Genomic DNA, 23,712 nt, shown 5'->3' with positions numbered 1-23,712 from the left:
GTTCAGTAACCTTTTTCCCTGACCGATGTGTTTTTCAGGACTTGGAGACGAGGAAGGTGATTGGGATTGGTCGTGAGACGAATGGGATCTATCTGCTCGGAGAGAGTTCTCGTTGGGAAGAGCCAGTGGATAAGAAGTCCTTTGTTTCTCAGTTTGTGAGTCCAGTTATGCTTTGGCATAATCAATTAGGTCATTTATCTTTCCGGTCCTTGAAGAGTCTGTTTTCTGCTTTATTTGAGTCTGTTGAGTTGTCAAAGTTGAAATGTGAGAGTTGTGAGTTTGCCAAACATTGTAGAACATCTTTTTCTTTGAGTAATAAAAGGAGTAATAATTCTTTTGATATTTGTGTATACTGATGTTTGGGGGCCGTATCACATCCCTTCTATGGGTGGGTACAAATATTTTCTGTTGTTTGTTGATGACCATACCCGTTTTTCTTGGATCTATCTTATGTTGTTCTCGAGATGAGGTTCCCGCTCTGACTCAAAACTTTCATAAGATTCTAACCCAGTTTGGGGTCAAAATCAAAGTTCTTAGATCTGATCATGCAAATGAATACTTTGCTAAGCCATTGACCTCTTACCTCCTTAATCATGGAGTTATTCACCAGAGCACTTGCCCTCATACACCACAATAAAATGGGATTGCCAAAAGGAGGAATAGGCACATTTTGGAGGTGGCTAGAAGCATTATGTATACCTCCAATGTACCTATTCGCTTCTGGGGTGATGCTATCCTTACGACAGTATATCTCATTAATCGGGTTCCTTCTCGAGTTCTTGATATGAAAACCCCTTTTTCCCTTCTATACCCAGATGAGGAGTTGTTTACCGTTCCCCTTAAAACCTTTGGTTATACCTGTTTCGTTCAGCTTCTCGGGCCCCATCATTCCAAGTTTGAACCTAAGGCCTCTAAATGCATTTTCCTCGGTTATGCACAAACTCAAAAGGGTTATTACTGCTATGGTCCTGTTTCAGGGAAGAAGTTTTGTTAGACAGTTTTGTATGCCCTTAGCTTTAATCCGATTTGATGTACTTTTGTTATTTAGTGTAAATAAATAAAGTGCATGTTTGATTCATGTTGTTTGGTATGATTCTGTGTAAGACCCTAAAACTGGACACTTATAGAGACTTATGTTAGTTTTAAATGTTCACAGCCATTGGATAAGTCTGGGGAGATTTATCCTACCAAGGCTGATACTGGTGTGCCACCAAGTGTTGGGGATGGCCTGTCTCGGCCACCAGGGTAAGACTCAAGGCACATGCAGTATGGGATTACTCGAATCCTTGAAGTGGACCAGATTTTCAGTATTGCCCTGGACCTTGGAGTTAGATGGGCAAAACTGGAAAGTTACACCTGACCCCTAGACTCGATTATGACACTTCACTAGGTGTCGGATCGGGCTGGCTTTGATATGCCAATCAGTGAGATCCTTAGATGGGGATCAAAACCTGGGTATGTTGGGACAGTCTGAGAATTCATCTGAGTGGGTGATCATAGTGACAGGATCAGCCCCTTTGTCGAACAAAGGGTAATGATCGAGAATGCACTCTCTTTGATGGAAACCAAACTGTCGGCAGTTGATTTCAATCGTTGGAATTTTGTTTTGCAAAATTAAGATATATATACATATATATATATATATATATATATATATATATATATATATATATATGTACGGTTTCGAAATGTTTGGAAATGGTTTTAATTCCCGGGATCCATGTGAGTGGAGAGTGCGGCACTGTTCCTTGTAGCCGAGGGAGAGGTCCTCTCTTGTCGGGCAGTGCTTGATCATTAAGGGATGAGAGGTTAAGTGTAAGACCATTTAGGATAGTACTTGATGGGCTAATCTTGCACCTGCCCACAGTCCCTGGGTTTTTATAAGATGGTTTGGCCCAGGGACCACTTAATGTAAGTGTTGGGCCCATAGGGTCCATGTGATGGGCTCAGGGGTTTACTGAGTTTTTCAGTGAATTCGGCGGCTGGGCCTTGTAATAAAGGTTGGGCCGAACCCATGTGGCTGATGTGTAGATCAATGCTTGGGTCCCATGCCATACAAAGAAGCCCAACTGGGCAGCAGATTGGAAACAAATTAAGCACTGAAAACTTAATGGGCCAAAAGCCCATTTTGAGCTGGGCTGATGTGATCACCCATCTATGAGGCGGATCTGAGATTAATGTTAGCAAAAGGATAGGGCCTTTTAACCTTATCCACTCTGGGAGACCAAATTCAAATTAGATTTGAATCTGGTAACCTCCTGATAAGAACATGAGTAAGCTAACTTAATCTGCAAATAGGATTAAGATAATCCCCTATCCAAATACTGATTTGGATTGGGATAACTCCTAATTAGGAGGTTTCTTAATCAAGAAGAAAAGAGGAGAAACCCTAAGAGGGAAAAATATCAGATTTCGAACCAAGGGTTTTACAGAAAGCAAGAAAGCTTCCTACGATAAGAGATTAGATCTCATTCGTATTTCAGAGAGAAGAGAAGAAATTCTTCTGTCTTCGTCCTTGGAGTTCTCCTCCAGCCGCCGCCGCCATTGCTTCTCACAAGATTCGATCTTTGTAGAAGAAAGAAGTCAAGAAACCAGTTTTTGACATCAGTCTTGCAGAAAAGACTGAAGAAGATTCGGTGTTCAGAGTTTCCAGAGGATTCTTGCGAAGGATCCAGTGTGTAGGACGCACTCTGCTGGTTCCGTTCCACCCACAATTGTGTCATCTTCAGCAGGAGCGGATCTTGGTTTCTTCTTTGGGCGTGAACACCAACTTTGGGAGATACTGCTTCTCCGGATCAGGTATATTCTTCCCTTTTGCTTTTGGTTTAGATCTGGTTCGATTATGGTTCAAGTAAGATCCTTGAATATTGAATTCTAAATTTAGGGAATGTGATTCCCAGTTGGAAGAAGGTAGGAAAATTTTTGAAATTCGCCCACCCATTCCGCAACCTTCTTGGCGTCCATTAGATGGATCCTACCATTCTTTCAAGTTTGTTTCCATGGATGTCACATTCTTTGAGGAGACATCCTATTATCCTAGGGTTTCTCCTCAAGGGGAGAGCAGTGAGAGTGGGGATTTGGGTCTCTTTCCTCAGGGGGAGTGCAGTGGGAGTGGGGTTGTTCCTTTACCTATTCCATTGGGTGATGAAGGCTGTAATGGTGAGAGTGGTCAGAGGGATCAGGAGTTGAGAGTCTATCACAGGCGATGCAGGCAGGTTGATCCCGGTCATTGGCAGTCCAGGCCAGCTCCAGTTCCTTTTGCGACTTCGGTCCCTCCAGTGGATGACCTTGACTTCCCTATTGCCGTCCGTAAAGGGAAACGGCATTGCACCACATCTACAACTCACTGCATTTCCCAGTTTTTATCCTATGATCGCCTATCTCCCCCTTACCAGTCCTATCTCACTTCCATTGCCAATGTCCCTATTCCAAGAATAGTGCAAGAAGCCTTATTAGTTTCAAAGTGGAAAGATGCAATGCAAGTTGAAATGGATGCCCTGTTGAAAAATAATACTTGGGAGCTAGTTGACCTACCCAAAGGAAAGAAACCAGTTGGATGTAGATGGGTATTTACTGTGAAGCATAATGCTGATGGCTCCATTGAAAGGTACAAAGCCCGGCTGGATGCAAAGGGGTTCACCCAGACTTATGGTATAGATTACTTAGAGACCTTTGCCCCAGTAGCCAAGATGACCACCATCCGAGTTCTATTATCCCTTGTAGCAAGTCATTCTTGGCCCTTGTTTCAGATGGATGTTAAAAATGCTTTTTTGAATTGAGACTTACAGGAAGAGGTTTACAAGCAGTTGCCTTCTGGATTCTATGATACAGAGATAGGTAAGAAGGTTTGCCGACTGAATAAGGCATTGTATGGTTTGAAGCAGTCACCTAGAGCCTGGTTTGATAGATTCAGACTAGCCCTTGGAAAATTTGGTTATGTACAGGCCCAGTCAGATCATACATTGCTCATTAAAAGGGTGGACTCCTTTCTGACCCTGCTTGCTGTATATGTGGATGATATTGTAGTGACAGGAAATAATAGTAGTGAGATTGAGTCCCTCAAACAGCTCCTTCATCAAGAGTTTGAGGTGAAAGATCTTGGTGCACTACGGTACTTTTTGGGTATTGAGGTTGCTAGATTTAAACAAGGGATCTTTATCTCTCAGAGAAAATATGTTCTAGATCTGTTGGCGGAAACTGGAAAGTTAGGAGTTAAGCCTGTTGATACACTCATTGAACAGAATCACAAGATTAGTATAGAGGGCGGGGAGCCTCTTGAAGACAAAGTTATGTTCCAACGGTTGGTTGAAAAGCTCTTATATCTCTGCCTCACTCGGCCAGATATCAGTTATGCAGTTAGTGTTGTCAGCCAGTACATGCATTCCCCTAGAACTACTCATCTTCTTGCGGCATAGAGAATATTAGCGTACTTGAAGAGATGCCCGGGTAGAGGTATACTGTTCAAGAACAATAATCACATGAAGGTGGAGGTCTATATAGATGCCGAATGGGCTGGGAATGCTGATGACAGGAGGTCTACCTTTGGATATTGTGCCCTTGTGGGAGGTAGCCTTGTCTCTTGGAGGAGTAAGAAACAAAGTGTTGTTTCCCGCTCTAGTGCTGAAGCTGAATACAGGTCAATGGCTAACGGAGTGACTGAAATCCTATGGTTGAGATCACTACTTGAAGAGTTGGGTATTGATTATGAGAAGCCCTTGATGTTGTATTGTGATAGTCAGATGGCTATTAATATATCCCACAATCCAGTGCAACATGACAAAACTAAGCATATTGAAGTTGATCGACATTTTGTGCGAGAGAGGGTCTCATCACTAGAAGTGTGTCTCCCGTATATCTCATCCAACATGCAGCTCGCAGATATCCTCACCAAGGCTGTACCAAGGAAGAAGTTAGAGGCAGACCTATTCAAATTGGGAATGATAAATATCTATTCCCAACTTGAGGGGGAGTGTAGAGAACACTGATGTGGGCCCCACAGCTGTGGCCCCCACTGTGTTCATAGGACAGTATGTGTAATTATTTGTTTTAGTCATGTTAGTGTTAGTTGGTGGTTAGTTTGTTATTTCAGTTATTATTTATTTCAGTTTTTTATTTGCTTTATTTGTCATGTAAGTACTAAGGGCAGATCTGTCATTTTCCCCTATGTACTGAACATAACCTATAAATACTAAGAGAGTGGCGGCAGCAGGTCAATAAGAATCTGTCCCCTCTTTCAAACCTTTGTGTTCTCCAGTTCTTCTCCTCTCTTTTCTTCCTTTCTCTTCTACCTTTCCTAATCTGAAATTTATTAGGGTTCAAGGCTGATTGTAGTCTTGATCGCCTACTATTTCTAAGCTTCCAAACCACCCCTTCGCCTTTCCTTAACCACCCCACTACCAGTTTTGAGTCGCCTTCAAGAACCAATCTTTCTGCTCCCATGTCTCTAGCCATTTTTACCCAAATACTGCAGCAAAAATTTCTGCAGTTACAGCATCACCTTGTACAAGTAGACTGAAAACAACGCCCTTATAGTGCCACCCTCATCTCTAATCACTCCTCCAATTCCAGAGTCCAGATGGACTTGGATTACCCAGACTACTACCATCAAAGTTCAATTTCAACCACCTGGCCATTGGGGAGACCACATCTCAAGGGGTTTTTGTTTCCTAGAGGAGGAAATGGTTTTAGGAGCGGTCATAGGTGTTTATCTTACAAGACATCTTTTGGATTTTCTAAGAACATTTTGTTGTGGATTGCAAAGGAGATCCTAACATTATTGCAGATGATTTGTTTGGATGAGGGACAAGAAAGAAGATTGCATTACAAATTCTTCTTCCAATAGTGAACTTTGTACAGTCTCGTGGTTGTAACATCTTTGTGATGAGCTCCCAATTCACACTCTTTGGATTGATGCCCATATTGTAAATCATATATGTTTTTTATGTAAGATTATTAACATTCAAAAACTTTCCCTTAAAAATAAGATTTAATTGTTTCAATAGGGTAGAATTTTTTGATTTACTCTTTTTTCTGCAATATAGTGTCCTTTAGAGTAGCATGTTGGGTAAAAATCAAAGGAGGAACTGTTTGAAGCTGTAACAGTAAGAACAACACATGGGTAAAAACTTTGCTATCTCTTTTGAGAATTCTCAACAAGTGACATAATAAGATCCTGGACTGAAGTGGTACAAACAGTAAGACCTACAGAGAGTGTAAGAATGGTTTGGCAGCCTCCATCTTTTAATAAACTGAAGCTTAACATTGATGGTAGCTCATTGGGTAATCCAGGAAGGGCAGGAATAGGAGGTGGTTTTAGAAACTATGAAGGAGTGCTGGTGGCATTATTTTCGGGACCTATTGGCATTGGAGATTCAGTACAAGCTGAAGTGATGGTTCTCTTAGATGGATTAAGGCTTGCTGTACAATTTGGAGTAAGTGAATTGGAAGTGGAAGGAGATTCTCAGTTAGTCATTTCTTGGTCCAAGAATCTCAGATTAGCTCCACGGAAATATAGACATGCTTTTAGGGAGATCGACACCTTGGTAAAGAGATTCAATTCCACTTTTGGGTGGATAAGAAGGACTGCAAATGGAATGACAGATGTATTAGCAAAGTAAGGAGCTGATAGAGCTGGCTTGTTTTGGGAAAAATTGTAATCTGATTTATTTTGGGATGCTGGGAACTTATGAGCCTTTTTTGGGATTTCCTTGTAACTGTAACTTGAAAAGCTCTTGGGGATGATATCCCTGTCATCACATTGTACTGCTTCAGTTTTCTTTAATTCTAATGAAATAATTTCTTCTGCTGATAAAAAAAGATATAGTGTCCTTTAGAAGTGCAGTTTGATATAACTGTCATCATAAGCTTTTGGGATTGGGATAGTTAACCCATCACATTAAGACACTTCCTTTTCTCGAATCATTTTGTTGTGCATCTTAAAGGCCAAGAAGAGTAACTGTTGTCATAAAAAGTTCTGGTTAATATTGAAGTAAAATTTTGTTTCCACCAAATGGTGTTTACATTGTGAAAAATCTGAAAATTCTTTTTTCTAGTTGTCCTCTTCTCCACATGGTTTTTGACTCTACTGTTGGAATGTGATCTTTTTATAGGTAATATTGTATCTGAAAACGTGGAGGCAGCTCCATCAGCAACTAATTCTAAGAGTTCAAAGAAAAAGACAGTACCCACCATCATTTATGCCTCGTAAGTTCTGTTCTGTTCTGCACCAGCATTAGGAACAATTGCTTTTTTATCTGGGTAAAGTCTGAAAGGCAATATATTACTTTTACACTATTAAGGAGGGTTTATTTATTGGAAATTTAATTGGAATTGTTGGTGAAACTGAACTATAGTGGAACATATTTATACTTAATAAAGAAAATGAACTATGTATTTTAACATCATTAAGAAGGATTGTTTATTGGAAATTTAATGTAACTACACCATCTAAATGGACTTTTCCACATCTTGTCTGTAATTGGAGTAACTTTTGGAGCAAGTAGAAAGCTCTAAAGGAGCAAGGTGAAACTAAAAAGTGAATGGTTTTAAGTGGTAAAATTGTAAAAAAGTGGTTTAAGGACTTCAATTGGCAGAAAACATGGCTCGGGCAGGATGCATGTAGCTTACCCCAACTAGCAAGGGCCAAGGCTGAGTTAGGTTGAAAGAAGATGAACATTGTAAAAGCATGTTTCTTTTGATAGAGCACATTGTAAGCATTTCCAAATACGGGTTATTTAGAAAAATTAAATTCTTTATCATATCAGACTATTAGTTGTGGTAGCTTTAGTTTTGGGCACATTTTTTTATGAGTTTCTGGGCACAGGTTCACCTTATCTTGATGAGTTGATGAGGCTTAAATATTGTTGGGGAAACATCTTGCTTCTACAATTAGCTTTTTAAAATATTTTGGGGATTTAATTCGTTTAAAGGGGTTACATTGATATTTTCAGCAATTACTTCTAGCTACCAGTTCTCTTGGTTCGAGCAACCTTTACTTTTTTGTTTGCATTGCTTGTGTTAGGAGGACACATTCGCAAATTAGTCAACTGATTCGTGAATACCGCAAAACATCTTATCGTGTGCCAATGGCAGTTTTGGTAGGTTTTCTTCCTTCTCTCAGGGCCTGTGAAATTATTAGGTTCTAGGATACTTTAAGTACATGTGTACCAATATTTGCAATATTAAACTTGCATGTTTCAACAGTTGTTGTATCTGCCATATATTCTCAATGGCATGCTTCTCTTATGCAAATGTTGTATATTCTATCATTGCCAATTCGGTTTGGTCATTGTTCTGTGCTATTTCTGTCTATGCTTGAGTACAGGGAAGTGGTTTTCTCAATTAGCTTGTTTTTTTTTTATGTGAACTAGCATGTTGAATTTTTACTACATTCTTTTCTTTCATTATAGCTTTAAGTTATGCATTTCAATATTTCCTCTCAGAAATATTTCTTTGCACAAGTTTACTGTTGATCCCTTTGTGTGTGCTACAGGCATCACGGAAACACTACTGTACCAACAAACGTTTACGTGGGAAAGAGAATGTTCAAGAAGAATGGTGTGCTTCAGAGCTTCAAAGGATCTTATTTTGTTTTTGGGATCCGTTTCTTTAAATCTTTTATTAACATTTTGTATTTATGATTCTAGTAAGCTGCTTTTGAAGGACCAAGTCATAGGATGTCCAGAATTCAAGTGAGTTGGTGCTTTTTCCGTGTTTATAATGCACTGGAAGGTTATTGTTTGTTCTTTGGTTTCTCCTGTTTTTCCCACAAGAGTATTGAATCTATTTCACAAATAGGAATGCACATAAAGTCAAATATCATCCATCCCTCCAGAAAGGTGGATGCTATGAAGTCCATGATATTGAAGATGTTGTGAAAGTTGGGCAACTGGTCAAAGGTTTAATTCTATTGATCTATTCTTATGCAAGTTGAAAATTTGATTGCACTTAAGAGACACTTATGAGATTTGTCTGTATGGTAGGCTGTTCGTACTTTGGAGCATGGGGTCTGTCAGAAGATGCTTGGTTAATTTTCTGTCCATATAATTATGTCATCAGTCCAATAATTCGGAGAGGAATGGAAGTGGATCTTAAAGGAGCAATTGTGATTCTTGATGAAGCCCAGTAAGCTTATAAAATTTATTATTGCTGTTGAATGAATTCCAAATTTGTCAGTTCTCCCCAGTGCTCTAGTATTGTTAATGACACTTGCACTTTGGACAAAATATCCCCTTTTATTAATTACATGTTGCTAGTTGCATCTTTCCTTGTGGAGCACTGTACTTAATCTTAGTGTATTCAGAAGTTGATTTGGATATTTTGAAATAATTATTTAAATTTTGATTGGTTTTTTTATCAAAGATATGTTTTTTTTATTGATAACATCAAACTTTTGTTAGAAATATATGCTGAATGTACAGAATAGACAAGTACAAGGTGTAAATGGTAAAAAGACAATGAGAGACAAAATCTCTTCTCTCTCCCCACACGCAAGTTTCTGATTTACAATTGTACCCAGAATAAAGTTTCTCTTTTTAACCCTTGTTTGGATAAAGCGTCTGCTACAGAATTTGCACAACACTTTATCCAATTGAAAGAGACTTTCATTTCTCTTGTCAGCCACCTAAGTTTCTTCTTTTCATTGTTGTACATCCACATCTCTACTTTGTATCCAACTAACTACCAGTTTTGGATCTCCCTTAATAATCAGTTTTCTAATGTTCAGTTCTTTTGCCCTTTCTATACCCTCCATCAAGGCTAAAACTTCTGCTCTAAGAGAACCTCCTTCCCCAACTGGACCAGAATAGAGAGCAATGATCTTGCCTTCCTCGTCTCTGAATACTCTGCTTTTTTTGGTAAAACAAAATATTCTGCTTTTTTTTTGATAAAACAAAATACTCTGCTTTTACCTGATCTTCCTGGGTTTCCCATACTACTATCATCAAAGTTTAGTTTGATACAGCCTCTTTCTGGTGGATACCACTGATAACTAGAAACAGTCTTAGGAGATGGAGATTCAGCCACTTCTTCCATTTTCTGAGCAAATTGTCCATTGACACATTTGAAAAGGAATCTATGGACTTCAGCCAGTGTACTGCTCTAATCAAAACTGTGTCCCTAACCTCTTTATTGGTTGATTGAGCACAATGTGAGATGGGATTCCTATAGGTGACCTCAAATAGTTGGAATTATAGAAGAGTTATGTTTGGACTTTTATTGAACAAAAATTTATTTGACATCTTCTATCAGGATGACACTATGGTTAATTTAAATACAACTCTAGTTGTGTCACAATCCCCTTTCCATCATACTTAAAATTTAATCTAGTACCCAATGGATATACTATTCTTTTGGTGTCAAATTCTAATTTCTTGAAAGAACAATGTGAACAAGATAAATCAATCCATAATAATCTATCTGTGAACAAGATAAATATTTACCAACGTTTTGTTATGACATGGAGAATGCTTGATGAACTTTTCAAAATGCCTACTTGTCATCTTGACAAGGATATATGGTCTTCCTTAGGGACCGGATATTCTTAGAAAATATGGGAATCCTTATAAAATATTTGGGATATGCCATAATATTTTTCATGTTACACAAGGATCTGGTTTTGCCTTGTCTTACTAGAGGAAAGAGGTTTAGAGATTAGTTAAAAATTTCTTTTTGGTTTCTCTTTTTTGGTTTGTGCAGAATTACTCCTCATATGCAATCATTGGTTGCTTGCATATATGGCTATATCATTTCAGTTAACTTTCTGTCATTGTCTCACCCATGGGGCAATCCACAAACTCCATGAATGTTCCTATTTCTAATCCTGTCATTCCTAGTCTTGCTGCTCACCCATCTTGGCTTTTTACTGACCTAATTATATTATTCTTTTATCAACAACTGAAAAAAAAATTATTAATTGATGTAACTGTTAACTTACATTGCAGTTCTGTGATTGTCAGTGTTAACAGGTGTAATATATGTACTGTACACAGGCTTAGTACCCGCAGGGGTATTTTCGTAATTCTGTATACATATTGTTATGTACGGCCAGAACAGTATAAATAGAAAGCTTCACTCGACTGAAGCTAAGTTTGGTTGAGGCCTTAACTCAGTTGCCTCTTATTCTTCTTTCTCTTCTCCTTCTTTCTTCTTCTTTTCTCCTTCTTTTCTTCTTCTTCTTGGTCTCCTGCTCAACATGGTATCAGAGCAGGTTCGTCCAGGCCTAGAAAACAACTAGCTGAGGTCTCTTTCCTCTACTGCGAAGGAGCTATAGTACTGATGCTCGAAGACAAGGAAGAGGAAGCTTTTCTAGTGCTGCGGTTAGTCTCCACTGCCGAGTAGGGCTCTGCTACAAGTATGCTGACTGTTCAACTTCCTAGCACAGAAAAAGGGTTCGGCTACATGTATTTTTGCTGGTAACTGGATTGCTTCGGCTAAGAAGACTGTAGAAATCCATCCCAGATGTTCGAAGGAAGGCTCTGACCTGAAAGGGAGTTCGAGTTCATGACTGAACTGCCTATTGCAATCTGACCTAAAGGGAAATTCGAGTTCATGACTGATGACTGTGCTGCCTATTGCTGGTACTGAGATTTTTTTTCTCTCTTCCTGTTTATGACTTCTTGCACGACTGTTAATGATCCAGAATCTGAGTAGGGACTGTTCCCCTTCCTCCGATTGTATGTTGCCCTAGTCTGCACTCTAAGGGGCTGTTGATGAACCCTAGAACTTGAGTGACTGTTCGGCTGCCCTAGAAAGTGGATATCAGTCGATTAGGTGTGGTGAATCACCACTCGTGTTGCTGCTCCTACTGTGTCCTTTTTTTTGGGGCTGAGAAGCTGTATCAAAGTTGTGAACTGTAGGACTTTCAAACCTGGTTACACTGCATGTGCAGTTCGTATAGTGTTTTGTGGACTCCTACACAGTGTAGGTGATAACCCCTAGTACTACAGTTGCAGTGTTTGTGCTTGGTTCTCTGTGGGGCCGAAAATCAGCAAGTGTCTTGTTGTGGACTGTTGCAACTCTATAAGACTGTGCTTTGGTTTTGTGTATTTATGAACTGAGAATCATGAGTAGTGAAGATTCAGCTACATCCGGAATCTCCACAATGCTGAATGGAATGAGTGGGAACAGTGATCTATCCTTTCCTATGGCTGTTGTTCCTCTTGACGGGTTAAATTACCTAGAGTGGTCAAGGGGGATCAAACTATACATAACTGCAAGGGGAAAAGTAGGCTACATAAATGGAAGAATCAAAGAACCACTTTCTGGAAATGCAGAACATGATAAATGGGATCAGGAGAACAATATGGTTATGTCATGGCTTTTGATCTCCATGCAACCTCAAATAAGGAAGAACTTCATGTGGGCTGAAACTGCAAATGAGATATGGGATCAGGCAAAAGTCCACATATTCTGAACTTTGACACTATGCCAAAATTTATCAATTACAAGCAGTTTCATCTACTTGTAAACAGGGGGAGAGGAGTTTATCAGTTTATTACTCTGACCTGACAACTGTTTGGAAGGAGCTGGACCATTACCAGAACATTGAGTGGAAGTGTGAGGAAGATGCAAAATTGTATAAGAAACTTGTCTCATAGCAAAGGGTGTTTGCCTTTTTACATGGTCTCAATCCTATCTATGAACCCATCAGAGTACAAATTCTAAGTTCTAAGGATCTTCCTTCAATTCAGGAGGTCTATGCTCTTGTCCAGTCTGAAGAGAGTAGAAGGAACTTGATGAACAGCACCGGAGGGGATGCAATTGTGTTGGCGGCAAAGGGGGGTCCCTCTACTAGTGGTGGACTTTCTTTCAAGAGAGGGGATCTCCAGAAGAAAGCAAAAAATTGTGGTGCACTAATTGTCAAAAGCCCCGACACACCAAAGATACTTGTTGGGATCTCTCCATGGGAAATCGAAGTGGGCTCAGGATTTACCTAAGAAGCAAGGATCAGATGGTATTAGAAGACCCGGGCAGCAAGGTACCAAGAAACATCACATGACCAATATGGTTACTCGAGAGAATCAGCCCTCCACCTCCACTGTGACTCAACCACCACATGGCTAACATAACTACTCTAGATCCGACCCAAGAGAGGATATTGTCAATTTCTTCCGTGACCATTTGAAACTTTATGGTAGAACAATTCGCTAGATGGATGCTCCTCCCACCACCTCTTTTGCATCCACATCAGGTGATCCTGCCACAGCTTTCCATGTTGCTTCTCACGACCTTGACTCTCCATGGATCATTGATTCTAGAGTGTCAAAACACATGACTGGTATGTCCTCTTTCTTCCAAACTTATCACCCCCTTTCCGGAAGAGATAAAGTGAGACTAGCTGATGGATCATACTCTCCCATAGTTGGTCAAGGAACTCTCTCTCTTCCCCTTGGCCTTACTCTTTCTAATGTTCTTCATGTTCCAAAATTTTCTATGAATTTGTTTTCAGTCAGTAGTGTTACAAATTCCTTAAACTGTTCCGTGACTTTTTTCCCTTCCTATTGTGTGATTCAAGATCTGGCCTCGGGGAGGACGATTGGTAGGGATGATATGGTTGATGGACTCTATATGTTGGAGAATACGGCTGGCCTTCTTGTTACAGAGTCTATGAGTCAGTTCAAAAAGAGTAAAATGTATTTATGGCATTGTCGTTTGAGTCACTTGTCTTTTGAGTCGTTGAAAGTTGTTTTCCCAGAATTGTGTAAGTCCGTGTCTGTTTCCAATTTTTCTTGTCAAACGTGTCAATTAAGCAAGCATTGTAGAACTCAATTTCCTCAAAGAAATAGTAAATCTGAGTTTCCTTTTCACATTGTGCATTCGGATGTGTGGGGCCTTGTTACTTTACCTTCTGAGAGTGGCTACAAGTACTTTATTACCTTCATTAATGATTATTCCAGATACACTTGGGTATATCCAATGCGAACCCGTGAGGAAGTACCAAAAATTATCCAAGATTTTCAGCGGATGGTCTTCACCCAATTTCAGACCGAAATTCAAATATTTCAATCAGACAATGCAAAAGAGTTTTTTCATAGTGACCTCACGGAGTTCTTTGCTTCACATGGCTCACTTCACCGGAGCTCTTGTGCTCGCACGCCACAACAAAATGGTGTGGCTGAACAGAAGAACCGTCACCTTCTTGAAGTGGCACGAGGTTTACTACTCCACATGAATGTTCCCAAACGTTTTTGGCTTGAGGTCGTCCTTTGTTCTACATACCTCATTAACCGAATGCCCTTTCGTTGGTTAGAGTACAAAGCTCCACATCAACTACTCTTTCCTAAGGCCCCTCTTCTTTTTATTCCTCCCCGTGTTTTTGGTTGTCGGTGTTTTGTCCAAAACCTTTCCCCCACCTGGGGAAAATTGGACTCTCGTGCTATCCCATGCATATTTCTTGGCTATTCATTCTCTCAGAAAGGGTATTGTTGCTTTGATCCTGTTTCACGAAAATTCTATGTCTCCATGGATGTTACCTTCTTTGAGGATGAGCCCTTCTTTCCTGTTTCTCCTCAGGGGGAGTGTAGGTATGAGGAGAAACTGGTTCAACTTCCTCCTCTTCCTACTCCTTTTCCCCTTCCTCCTTTTGATCCTCCACCTTTTCGTGTTTTTTCTCTTCGTCGTAAAGGCCAATCAGGTTCAAGAGCTGAGGAGAATCCAGAAGTCGTACCTCAAATGCCATCAGATTCCTTGGGAGAAGATCATACTCACTCAGGTAACTAGACTCCCAACCTCCCTGTTGCTAATGATCTTGACCTTCCCATTGCCCACAGGAAAGGTGTTGGGTCGTGCACCACCAAACACCCCATTTCCAACTTTGTTTCCTATGAGAACATCTCACCTTCTTTTCGTGCTTTTCTTACCTCCATTGACAGTATCCCTATTCCCAAGAATGTGGCAGAAGCTCTCTCAGTACTAGAATCGATGAAGGCCATGAAGGAAGAAATTGATGCTCTTCATAAGAATGGCACATGGGAACTTGTTGATCTCCCTAAGGGAAAGGATCCAGTTGGATGTAAATGGGTGTTCACTGTTAAGCATGGGGCTGATGGAACCGTGGAGAGGTATAAAGCTCGTTTAGTGGCAAAGGGTTTCACTCAAGTATATGGGGTTGATTATGCAAAAACCTTTGCACCTGTTGCCAAAATGAACTCTATTAGAGTCCTCTTCTCTCTTGCTGCCAATTTGAATTGGGATCTACATCAGCTCGACATCAAGAATGCCTTCTTGAATGGTGACCTTGAAGAGGAAGTTTATATGGTTCAACCCCCCGGTTTTTTGGCTCAAGGAAGTGAACAAAAGGTGTGCAAGTTGAAGAAGTCTTTATATGGGCTGAAGCAATCACCAAGGGCTTGGTTCAACAGATTTCATACTGCAGTCCAAAAGAGGGGATAGAAGCAATGTCAGTCAGATCACGCATTGTTTGTAAAAAGAGTAGAAGGTAAAATGGCTGCCCTAATAGTATACGTGGATGACATAATTGTTACTGGTGACTGGAAGGATGAAATTCAAAGTTTGAAGGGCTTCCTTGCCACTCAGTTTGAGGTGAAAGATCTAGGTCCCGCCAAATACTTCCTTGGGATTGAGATTGCCCAAACAAAAAGGGGTATCTTCATCTTTCAAAGGAAATATGTCCTAGATTTGCTTAAGGACACTGGAAATATTGGGGTTAAACCAGCTGACTCTCCCATTGATCCCAATCATAAGTTAAGTGACAGTCAAGGTGAACCACTTAAGGATGTGAAGCAATTTTAGAGGCTTGTAGGGAGATTGTTGTACCTCTCTATGACTCGTCTAGACATAGCATATGCTGTTGGTGTCCTTAGTCAGTTCATGCATGCACCTAGGTCCACCCACCTTGAAGCAGCAGAGAGAGTACTATGGTATCTTAAGAAGTTCCTGGGTGCTGGTTTATTATTCCAGAAACATGGACACTTGAGGGTTGAAATTTACACAGATGCGGATTGGGCTGGATCTCAAAGTGACAGAAGGTCTACTAGTGGTTACTGCACCTTTGTAGGAGGGAACCTTGTTACTTGGAGTAAGAAGCAAACCGTGGTAGCTTGATCCAGTGCTGAAGCTGAGTATCGTGCAATGGCACACGGAGTAGCCGAAGGTATGTGGATAAAGAATCTATTGGGAGAGTTGGGTTTTCCAGTTGGTAAACCCATGACTCTACTTTGTGACAACAAGGCAGCTATCAGTATTGCTGCCAACCCGGGACTACATGATAGAACAAAGCACATTGAAGTTGACAAGCATTTTATCAGAGAGAAAATCATCACAGGCGAAGTATGCACTCCATACATCAGCTCTGAAGACCAACTTGCAGACTTATTTACAAAAGGGCTAAACTATTCTAGACATCAAGGTCTCTGTGACAAGTTGGGCATGATTGATATCTATGCCCCAACTTGAGGGGGAGTGTTAACAGGTGTAATATATGTACTGTACACAGGCTTAGTACCCGCAGGGGTATTTTCGTAATTCTGTATACATATTGTTATGTATGGCCAGAACAGTATAAATAGAAAGCTTCACTCGACTGAAGCTAAGTTTGGTTGAGGCCTTAACTCAGTTGCCTCTTATTCTTCTTTCTCTTCTCCTTCTTTCTTTTTCTTTTCTCCTTTTCTTCTTCTTCTTGGTCTCCTGCTCAACAGTCCGCCTTGGCTCACCATAATTGTTTACAGTATCAAATACAATTCTCCCATGTTGCACAATTCCCCAAAACATCTGCTTCCCTCCCACCCCCTGTTTAGCCAGCTCATCTGCTAGACTGTTAGCAGGTCTAGGTACCTACCTTCTGACTGACACCGGATTCTTTACTAATTCTTTTACTTCTCTAATCTGATATCAGTGTTGCCAAGAACCCTTCTGATTATTTCCCAATCAGCATTTTATTACTTTAGAGACCCCTTCAATAATTGAATTTCTGATCTAATTATCTTATAATGCTTTCTTTTAGTCTCTTTGGTATATATTAATCACATATTTGTTATTTACATGTACAACAGAAACACCTCTTTACTTTAACCACACTGACATAGTTTTATTAATGACATTCCTTCAATTTCTACCTCACTATGGCACTATGGATGATTTAGTATATGAATGTATATTTAAGGTGGCCAGGCACTGCCTTAGTATATCAATGTAGTTAGGAATGCAACTTGGGTCCCGTTGGGTTATGAATTTGTTAAATTTTCAATCAGCCCGAACCCTGTGCCTGATGTAGTTGAAAATTTTCAAATTGGGAAGCCTGACTTGCAGCTCTGTTAATGATTTAAGTGACCACTATAGTAAAGTTGGTTGTTATAGAATTAAAAATTCCATTTCCTCAAAGTTGGACTAACTTGGAGGATGATAAAAATGGTTTTTTCTAGATAAGGAATAGTGATGGCTTCTGGGTTTTTAGAAAGAAACGTTGAACAGTTAGGGTTTTACTGCTGTGCATGAGCAGGCACTTTATAATGCATATATTGAAGGTGTTCTCTTTTCTTTAATTTTGGTTTTAGTTGATTTGGAGTGGGGATTTGGTAGTGGTGATGTTGGCTAGTTATTTTATTTTAGAATGATGCTTGGTGAGATTTGGCTTGTTTGGAGGGCTGGGTGATGTTATTGTGTTATATAATTCTATTGCCTTTCTTGGTGATTTATCCTCACCTACTATTGTATGCTCATTTTCTTTTTAATGATTTTTTCTTTACTATCAAAAGTAACTTTTTTGTTCTTCTGGGTAGATAGGTTGACTTTTTTTTTTACATGTATTTATACTGTAATGCAAATCATGTCTTGAGAGACTTTCCTGGCATAACTCTTGCCATTTGCCAAAATGTATGGGTTTATATCTGATTAAATCTTATTTCAAATTTGTTTTTACTATGATAGCAACATAGAGGACATGGCACGTGGTGCTGGTAGTGTGGAAGTTGAAGAAGATATGCTGTACAGTAGGTTCTGCATCCATCACTTTTCTATTCTTCTGTGAAATCTATATTATGCTTATTGTTTTCTTTCTTCATGAAAGCATTGCAGATGGAGTTGGGGCAATTGTCCTTGGCTGATGCAGTGACTTATCAACCATTACATGAGACAATTCAGGTATTCATTTTACTTGACATCTTGTCAGATAATCTTTGGATTGAGGTTATCTGCTTAGCACTGAAAACTAGAATTATGAAGGGAATCATCAGTTGGATGGGCAGCAGAAAATGTACCTTAGAGAAGCGTGAATTTCAGCGTTTTTGCTCATGGTGAGTTAGTTTTGACAATTTTGTTATTATCTGTTGTATTAAGGATGATCTGCTAATTTCATCATATGACTGCTTTAGCATCTGATAGGTGCATATGAAGTCTTTATGATGCTTGAAAATTGTTTAAACTTGGATTTCTAATTAACCTAGTGATAAAAAGTCATCATGCCAATTCATATTTCTTTTTCAACAAAAGTAGTATTGATTTATTACAAGATGCTTGAAATTACCCAAAGTGCACAAAATTAGATAGAAAATGTGTCCAGACAACTCTATTACTTGTTCTTAAGTTGATCAAATTTATTTTGGTGTTAATGTGTATAGGTGAAACTTTGTCAAGGTGGTTGTTGCCTAGGCAACTGGTATTTAAATATATTGTTGAAACCTCCAAAGAGAAAAAGATTTTGGTGTTCATGTCTTTTCACATTTGTTTTGGTGTGTATATTTTTGTTGCAGTTGGACTGGTGATAAGGCTTTAGTCGAGCTTCAAGAAGCTGGTATTTCTCAGCAGTGTTTTCCAATCTTGAAACAGTGTGCTAACAAAGTATGTAAACATTTTCTTCTGGCTTCACTTCTGGCCAGTTTTATATACAATTGATTGATTTTGTTGGTCAAGGCAATCAGAGCTGCATCAGATGCAGAGTCAGAGGGACCTCATTTAAGTGGCATGTCAGTGGCAATACTAGAAGGTAGATATTCATCTTACTGTTTGTTGATTATCAATTAAGTTCTCCTTTAGTAATTATCCATAACATATTACACAGGGCTCTTCTGTTCCCTTAGTTATTTTTTCTCTGAAAATGGGCTTCATGTGCCTGATTATCAGCTTGCATTACAGCAATATGTCAAAAGAGACGCTGGTGAGAAGCTTTTCCTTTAATAATTTAGAGATTGAAGTGTTCTGGTTCCCTGCATTTTATAAACCTGTATCATAACAAGCTGGTTTACCCCAGAGATTGAAGTGTTCTAGTTAAGTACTTATGTTAACCCTGAGCATTTACTAATACTTTGTGCAGGGCATGCTTCTAGTGGCTGGACATATTCCTTGAGTCTTTGGTGTTTGAATCCTGCTGTTGTATTCAAGGAAATTGCTGATCTATCTATGTCAGTGATTCTTACATCAGGGTAATTGCCGTGGCATATAAAGCCCACTAATTTGAGTTTATCTCTACACACCTATTACTGTAACTTCCTAATAGTGGTATTCAGTTATATATGTGACTTATATTGATTACCTCACTACTTTTCCATGTTTGTTGACTTTATGTTGATTCATCATGGATTTATGCACGCCATAATTAAAATAACTATTTTCTTTTTGTATGATAATCTTTATTATTTGTTCTTCTACCAAAAATACAAATACACTTGCAAATATCTCCCTGTACTTAATTTACTGTTGGAAAAACTCTTTATGATTAGGTGCCCGATCTGATTTTATTAGTTGAATTATTTTCTGCTTCCCTTGAAGAGAATTTTGCCCAATTCTGTAAACGAATAGCCGCAGTCCTTTTTGTATAAGAGAGTAGAATACTAGAATTGTACAAAATTTGATGAGTCTCATTTATGAAAAAAATCTGATGAACCTTGTCATCTGAGAAAATCTATGTAAACTTACCAATCTATACCCTTCTGCCTGTTGGAAAAGCTCTTTATGAATAGATAATCCATCTAATATTATGATTTACTTATTTTTGGCTTCCCTTTAAGGAGGGCTTGCTCAATTCTGTAAATGAAGAGGTACATCTTATTTGTATGAGAGCAAAAAAATTTAAGGGCCTGTTCATTTGCAAAGTCTGATATCTGAATACCTCTGATGTCTGAAACTGTAATAATTACTTCTAGAGGTGTATTGTAGTTAGTGAACTATTCTTCGTTTTGAAGTCTGAATATAGAAAATATTGTTCTGAAATCTGAATGTTGAGTTCTGAAAATTGATAATTGACCAGTTTAACCTTGGATATGCGGAAATTTGTTTAATTATTTAACAAACTAATTAACAATTAATTTTTTAACAAACTAATTAACAATTAATTTTTTAATAAACTAATTAACAATTAATAAAATGAATCTAAAATAATTTATAAACAATGAAATTGATAAAAAATTATAAATAATTAAATATTTTAAAGAATTGAGCAATTATTAAGTAATGAATAAATATTTAAAACAAATACTTACATGATTAATTAATTATGTAACTAATTATTCATTTTTATTATTAATAAAATAATAATAATTCTTTAAGGCTGAAGTGCAAAAATGGAACTGAATGCTCTGATTCCCTCTGAAAACACATGAATGCTTTTCAGCATTCAGCGTTAAGAGGCAATGAATGGGCCCTAAATTTGATGGTGGGCATTTCCTTCACTACTGTTTCAATTTCCTCAGTGTGTCTACATTGCTGAGAGCCTTGACTCTTATTCTTGAACCAATTTACCACTATCAGTGAGTTCCCTTCCACCACTTTGTTTTTTAGTATAAATTTTGTAACTGATAACATTTCAGCTGTGTCCTTGCCATATCCTGTAACATAATTGGGGAGTGGGGAAACCCTAGACCAGACTCTGGGGAAAATGTGGATTGGATGGAGGGGGTGTTCAAATACATAGGACCCACAAGCAACTTGCCTGTCCTTTTTTCATAAGGCCAGCCTTTTTCTTGTCACCAAAGTTTGGTGCTTTTGTGCCATCAACACATTCAAATTTTCTCTTTTTCTTCCTAAATCTAGAGTTTCCTTCTTTATTTCATTTATGTTGGAGAATCAAGGTACTAAACAGTGTAACATACATGTCAACCCAGTTTTCTTTTCCTTACCCCTGGTTTCCTTGCATCCAACTAGATCTCCTAGCATTTGCTTCAATCATAATGTGTGTACCACTGTTCTGCTTTTGCCTTTTCAAGTTACTTATAAATTTTCGTTCTCTTTGTTATTCCAGGACATTGTCCCCAATGGGATCTTTCTCATCTGAACTTGGTGTTCAGTTTGAAACTTGTATGGAGGCTCCACATGTAATTGATGTGGAATCACAGGTGAATTGCTTTTTTCTGCAATTTCTTTGGTCCTTTGTGGATGGATCTGCTTTTTATATCTGTACTGGTACAGTCACTGGTCTTCTTTTATTGTAGCTTTGGGCTGCTGCTATTTCTACTGGTCCAGGGAATTACCCATTGAATGCTAGTTACAAAACAGCTGATGGATATGCTTTCCAGGTATGATTTAAAGCTTTACTATTGAACCTTTTGTTGTTGACATGGGCTTATCTTGGTTGTCGTAATGAATGGAAATTGGTTTTGAAGGATGCACTTGGTGCTTCTGTAGAGGAAATTTGCAAGATTGTGCCAGCTGGTGCTCTTGTTTTCTTCCCCAGCTATAAATTGATGGAAAAGCTATGCAATCGTTGGCGTGAAACAGGTCAATGGTCTCGATTAAATGCACAAAAGACTCTATTTGTTGGTAAGAATTCTCCATCACATTGCATTAGGTGATGCATTGGGCTCTTTATGGTTGCTAAAAAAAGTGCCATCTTTTCTTTGTATACACTTCATTAGCCTTCTTGCTACAGATGATAAAAATTTGATGGAAATTTTGATAGACTTTATTTAGAATATTTTATGTGTAAGGCCTTGGGGGATGGATAATATCTAAAATGTAAGTTTTTGCAGAGCCTAGAGGAAACCAAGACGAGTTTGAGCCTGTTTTGAAGGGTTATTATGATGCAATTCATGGTGGTACTAGACTTTCTTCTGGTAAAAGCAGAAGAGGAAAAAAGCAGGGCACCAATCACTCTGATTTGGCATCCCCACAAAATTGTTCAAAAAGGGGTGCTGCTTTTCTTGCTGTTTGCCGGGGAAAGGTATGCACTCCATGCTGAACCCTGAGAAATTTATCTTTTGCACTCTTATTTGTTACTTTGCTCTTCTTAATGACTATGGTTGTTTAATTGCCTAGGTTCAGGCATGTCTTGATTTGTACGAGGCCAAGTCCTAGAAGATCTAGGACTGAACCAAATGGCCAAACCACAAACCAGTTTTGCCATCTTCTTCCAATTGATTGTAATGGATGTTTCCCTGAAATAAGGTTCTGCATAGTGGTATGTAGTAATAGAAGTGTTAGTTCAGTTTCACCTGTGAATATTGGCCATGATTGTAGCATAACAAAAAAAGAGGCTATTAGACTCCAACCTGCCTTTGAATTCTGTTAGAATGGTAACAGTAGAAATAAGAGAAAGAGGAGAAGAGAAAGAAGAAGAAGAAAAGAGAATAGAGAGGGAGAAAAGTCTGGTTCGAACAAGAGAGAAAATCAGTCTCTCTCCATTTGGCAAGATCTGTTTTATATTTCTATTAATCAAGAAATGACACCTTTGCCCCTACATAAGTGAGGGACACAAGAACTAACATAACTTTACATGTCAGCAACTTAAACATAAGCATAAAGACAAAATTACCCCTACACAGTCGACATTAACACTCCCCTTCAAACTGGTGAGTATATATCATATAGTCCTAGGTTGTTACATATGTAGTCCACTCTTCCTCGACTCAACCCTTTGGTAAACAAGTCTGCCCATTGGTTTCCTGTGTTAATATATGTAGTATCTATTACTCCACTCAGCACCTTCTCTCTCACAAAGTTACAGTCAACCTCTATGTGCTTGGTTCTCTCATGAAACACCGGATTAGAAGAGATATAGACTGCAGCCTGATTGTCACAGTAGAGCTTCATTGGAGTGTCAACAGTGTATCCCATCTCCTGTAAAAGGTTCCTCAGCCACACTAATTCACAAGTAGTATGTGCCATAGCTTTATATTCTGCCTCTGCACTGCTTCTTTCCACAACTGTCTGCTTCTTATTTTTCCATGTCACCAGATTAGCCCCAAGAAAAGTACAATAGCCTGTAGTGGATCTCCTATCAGATATAGAACCAGCCCAATCAGCATCTGTATATCCTTCTATTTCAAGTTTTCCTCCACTTCTATATATCAAACCACGACCAAGAGCCTCCTTTAAATACCTCACAATCCTTAGAACTGCATCCTAATGTGGAACCCGAGGTTTTTGCATGAATTGACTTACCACACTAACTGCAAATGAAATGCTTGGCCAAGTAATGGTTAGGTAGTTCAGTTTACCTACTAGTTGCCGGTACCTGCCAGGATATTCAAACTCTTCACCCATATCACTACTCAGCTTAGTGTTTGCTTCCATAGGTGTTTCAGCCGGTTTAGCACCTAATAATCTTGTTTCTTCCAACAAATGAAGAACATATTTCCTCCGGCACAAGTTAATACCATGCTTAGAGCTTGCTACTTCTATCCCCAAGAAATACTTTAGTTTACCAAGGTCCTTTGTCTAAAAATGTTATTGCAGAAAGGTTTTCAACCTATCAATTCCCACTTTATCATTCCCGGTAATAACAATATTATCTACATACACCACCAATAGGATCTTTCCAGCCTGAGA

General features: G+C 38.9%; 1 protein-coding gene across 6 annotated transcripts in view; it reads left to right on the top strand.

Annotated features, from left to right (window-relative positions):
• Positions 1–23,712, top strand: part of LOC104606809 (RAD3-like DNA-binding helicase protein) — a 52,850-nt gene that overhangs the window by 6,855 nt on the left and 22,283 nt on the right. For 4 of the 6 annotated variants that reach the window (XR_736826.3, XM_088889898.1, XM_010272180.3 and 1 more), the window contains exons 2-18: positions 7,110–7,203; positions 8,021–8,096; positions 8,492–8,556; positions 8,646–8,690; positions 8,797–8,897; positions 8,982–9,123; positions 17,884–17,945; positions 18,023–18,096; positions 18,178–18,248; positions 18,705–18,792; positions 18,865–18,937; positions 19,013–19,108; positions 19,265–19,373; positions 21,188–21,281; positions 21,378–21,461; positions 21,549–21,705; positions 21,915–22,105. Coding sequence is in view for 5 of the 6 variants with exons in the window: in XM_088889898.1 (XP_088746024.1) it covers positions 7,110–7,203; positions 8,021–8,096; positions 8,492–8,556; positions 8,646–8,690; positions 8,797–8,897; positions 8,982–9,123; positions 17,884–17,945; positions 18,023–18,096; positions 18,178–18,248; positions 18,705–18,792; positions 18,865–18,937; positions 19,013–19,108; positions 19,265–19,373; positions 21,188–21,281; positions 21,378–21,461; positions 21,549–21,705; positions 21,915–22,105 (1,622 nt within the window). In the remaining variant the exon portion in view is untranslated. Of the gene's footprint in view, positions 1–38; positions 190–7,109; positions 7,204–8,020; positions 8,097–8,491; positions 8,557–8,645; positions 8,691–8,796; positions 8,898–8,981; positions 9,124–17,883; positions 17,946–18,022; positions 18,097–18,177; positions 18,249–18,704; positions 18,793–18,864; positions 18,938–19,012; positions 19,109–19,264; positions 19,374–21,187; positions 21,282–21,377; positions 21,462–21,548; positions 21,706–21,914; positions 22,106–23,712 lie in introns of all 6 variants that reach the window. The other 2 variants (XM_088889897.1, XM_088889899.1) reach the window with 2 other exon arrangements.

Source organism: Nelumbo nucifera, chromosome 6, assembly GCF_055504915.1.
Source record: "Nelumbo nucifera cultivar China Antique chromosome 6, China Antique-T2T, whole genome shotgun sequence".
NCBI classification, from domain to species: Eukaryota; Viridiplantae; Streptophyta; class Magnoliopsida; order Proteales; family Nelumbonaceae; genus Nelumbo; species Nelumbo nucifera.
The sequence above is the reverse complement of the archived record's forward strand: the minus strand, read 5'-3'. Positions and strand labels throughout refer to the sequence as shown.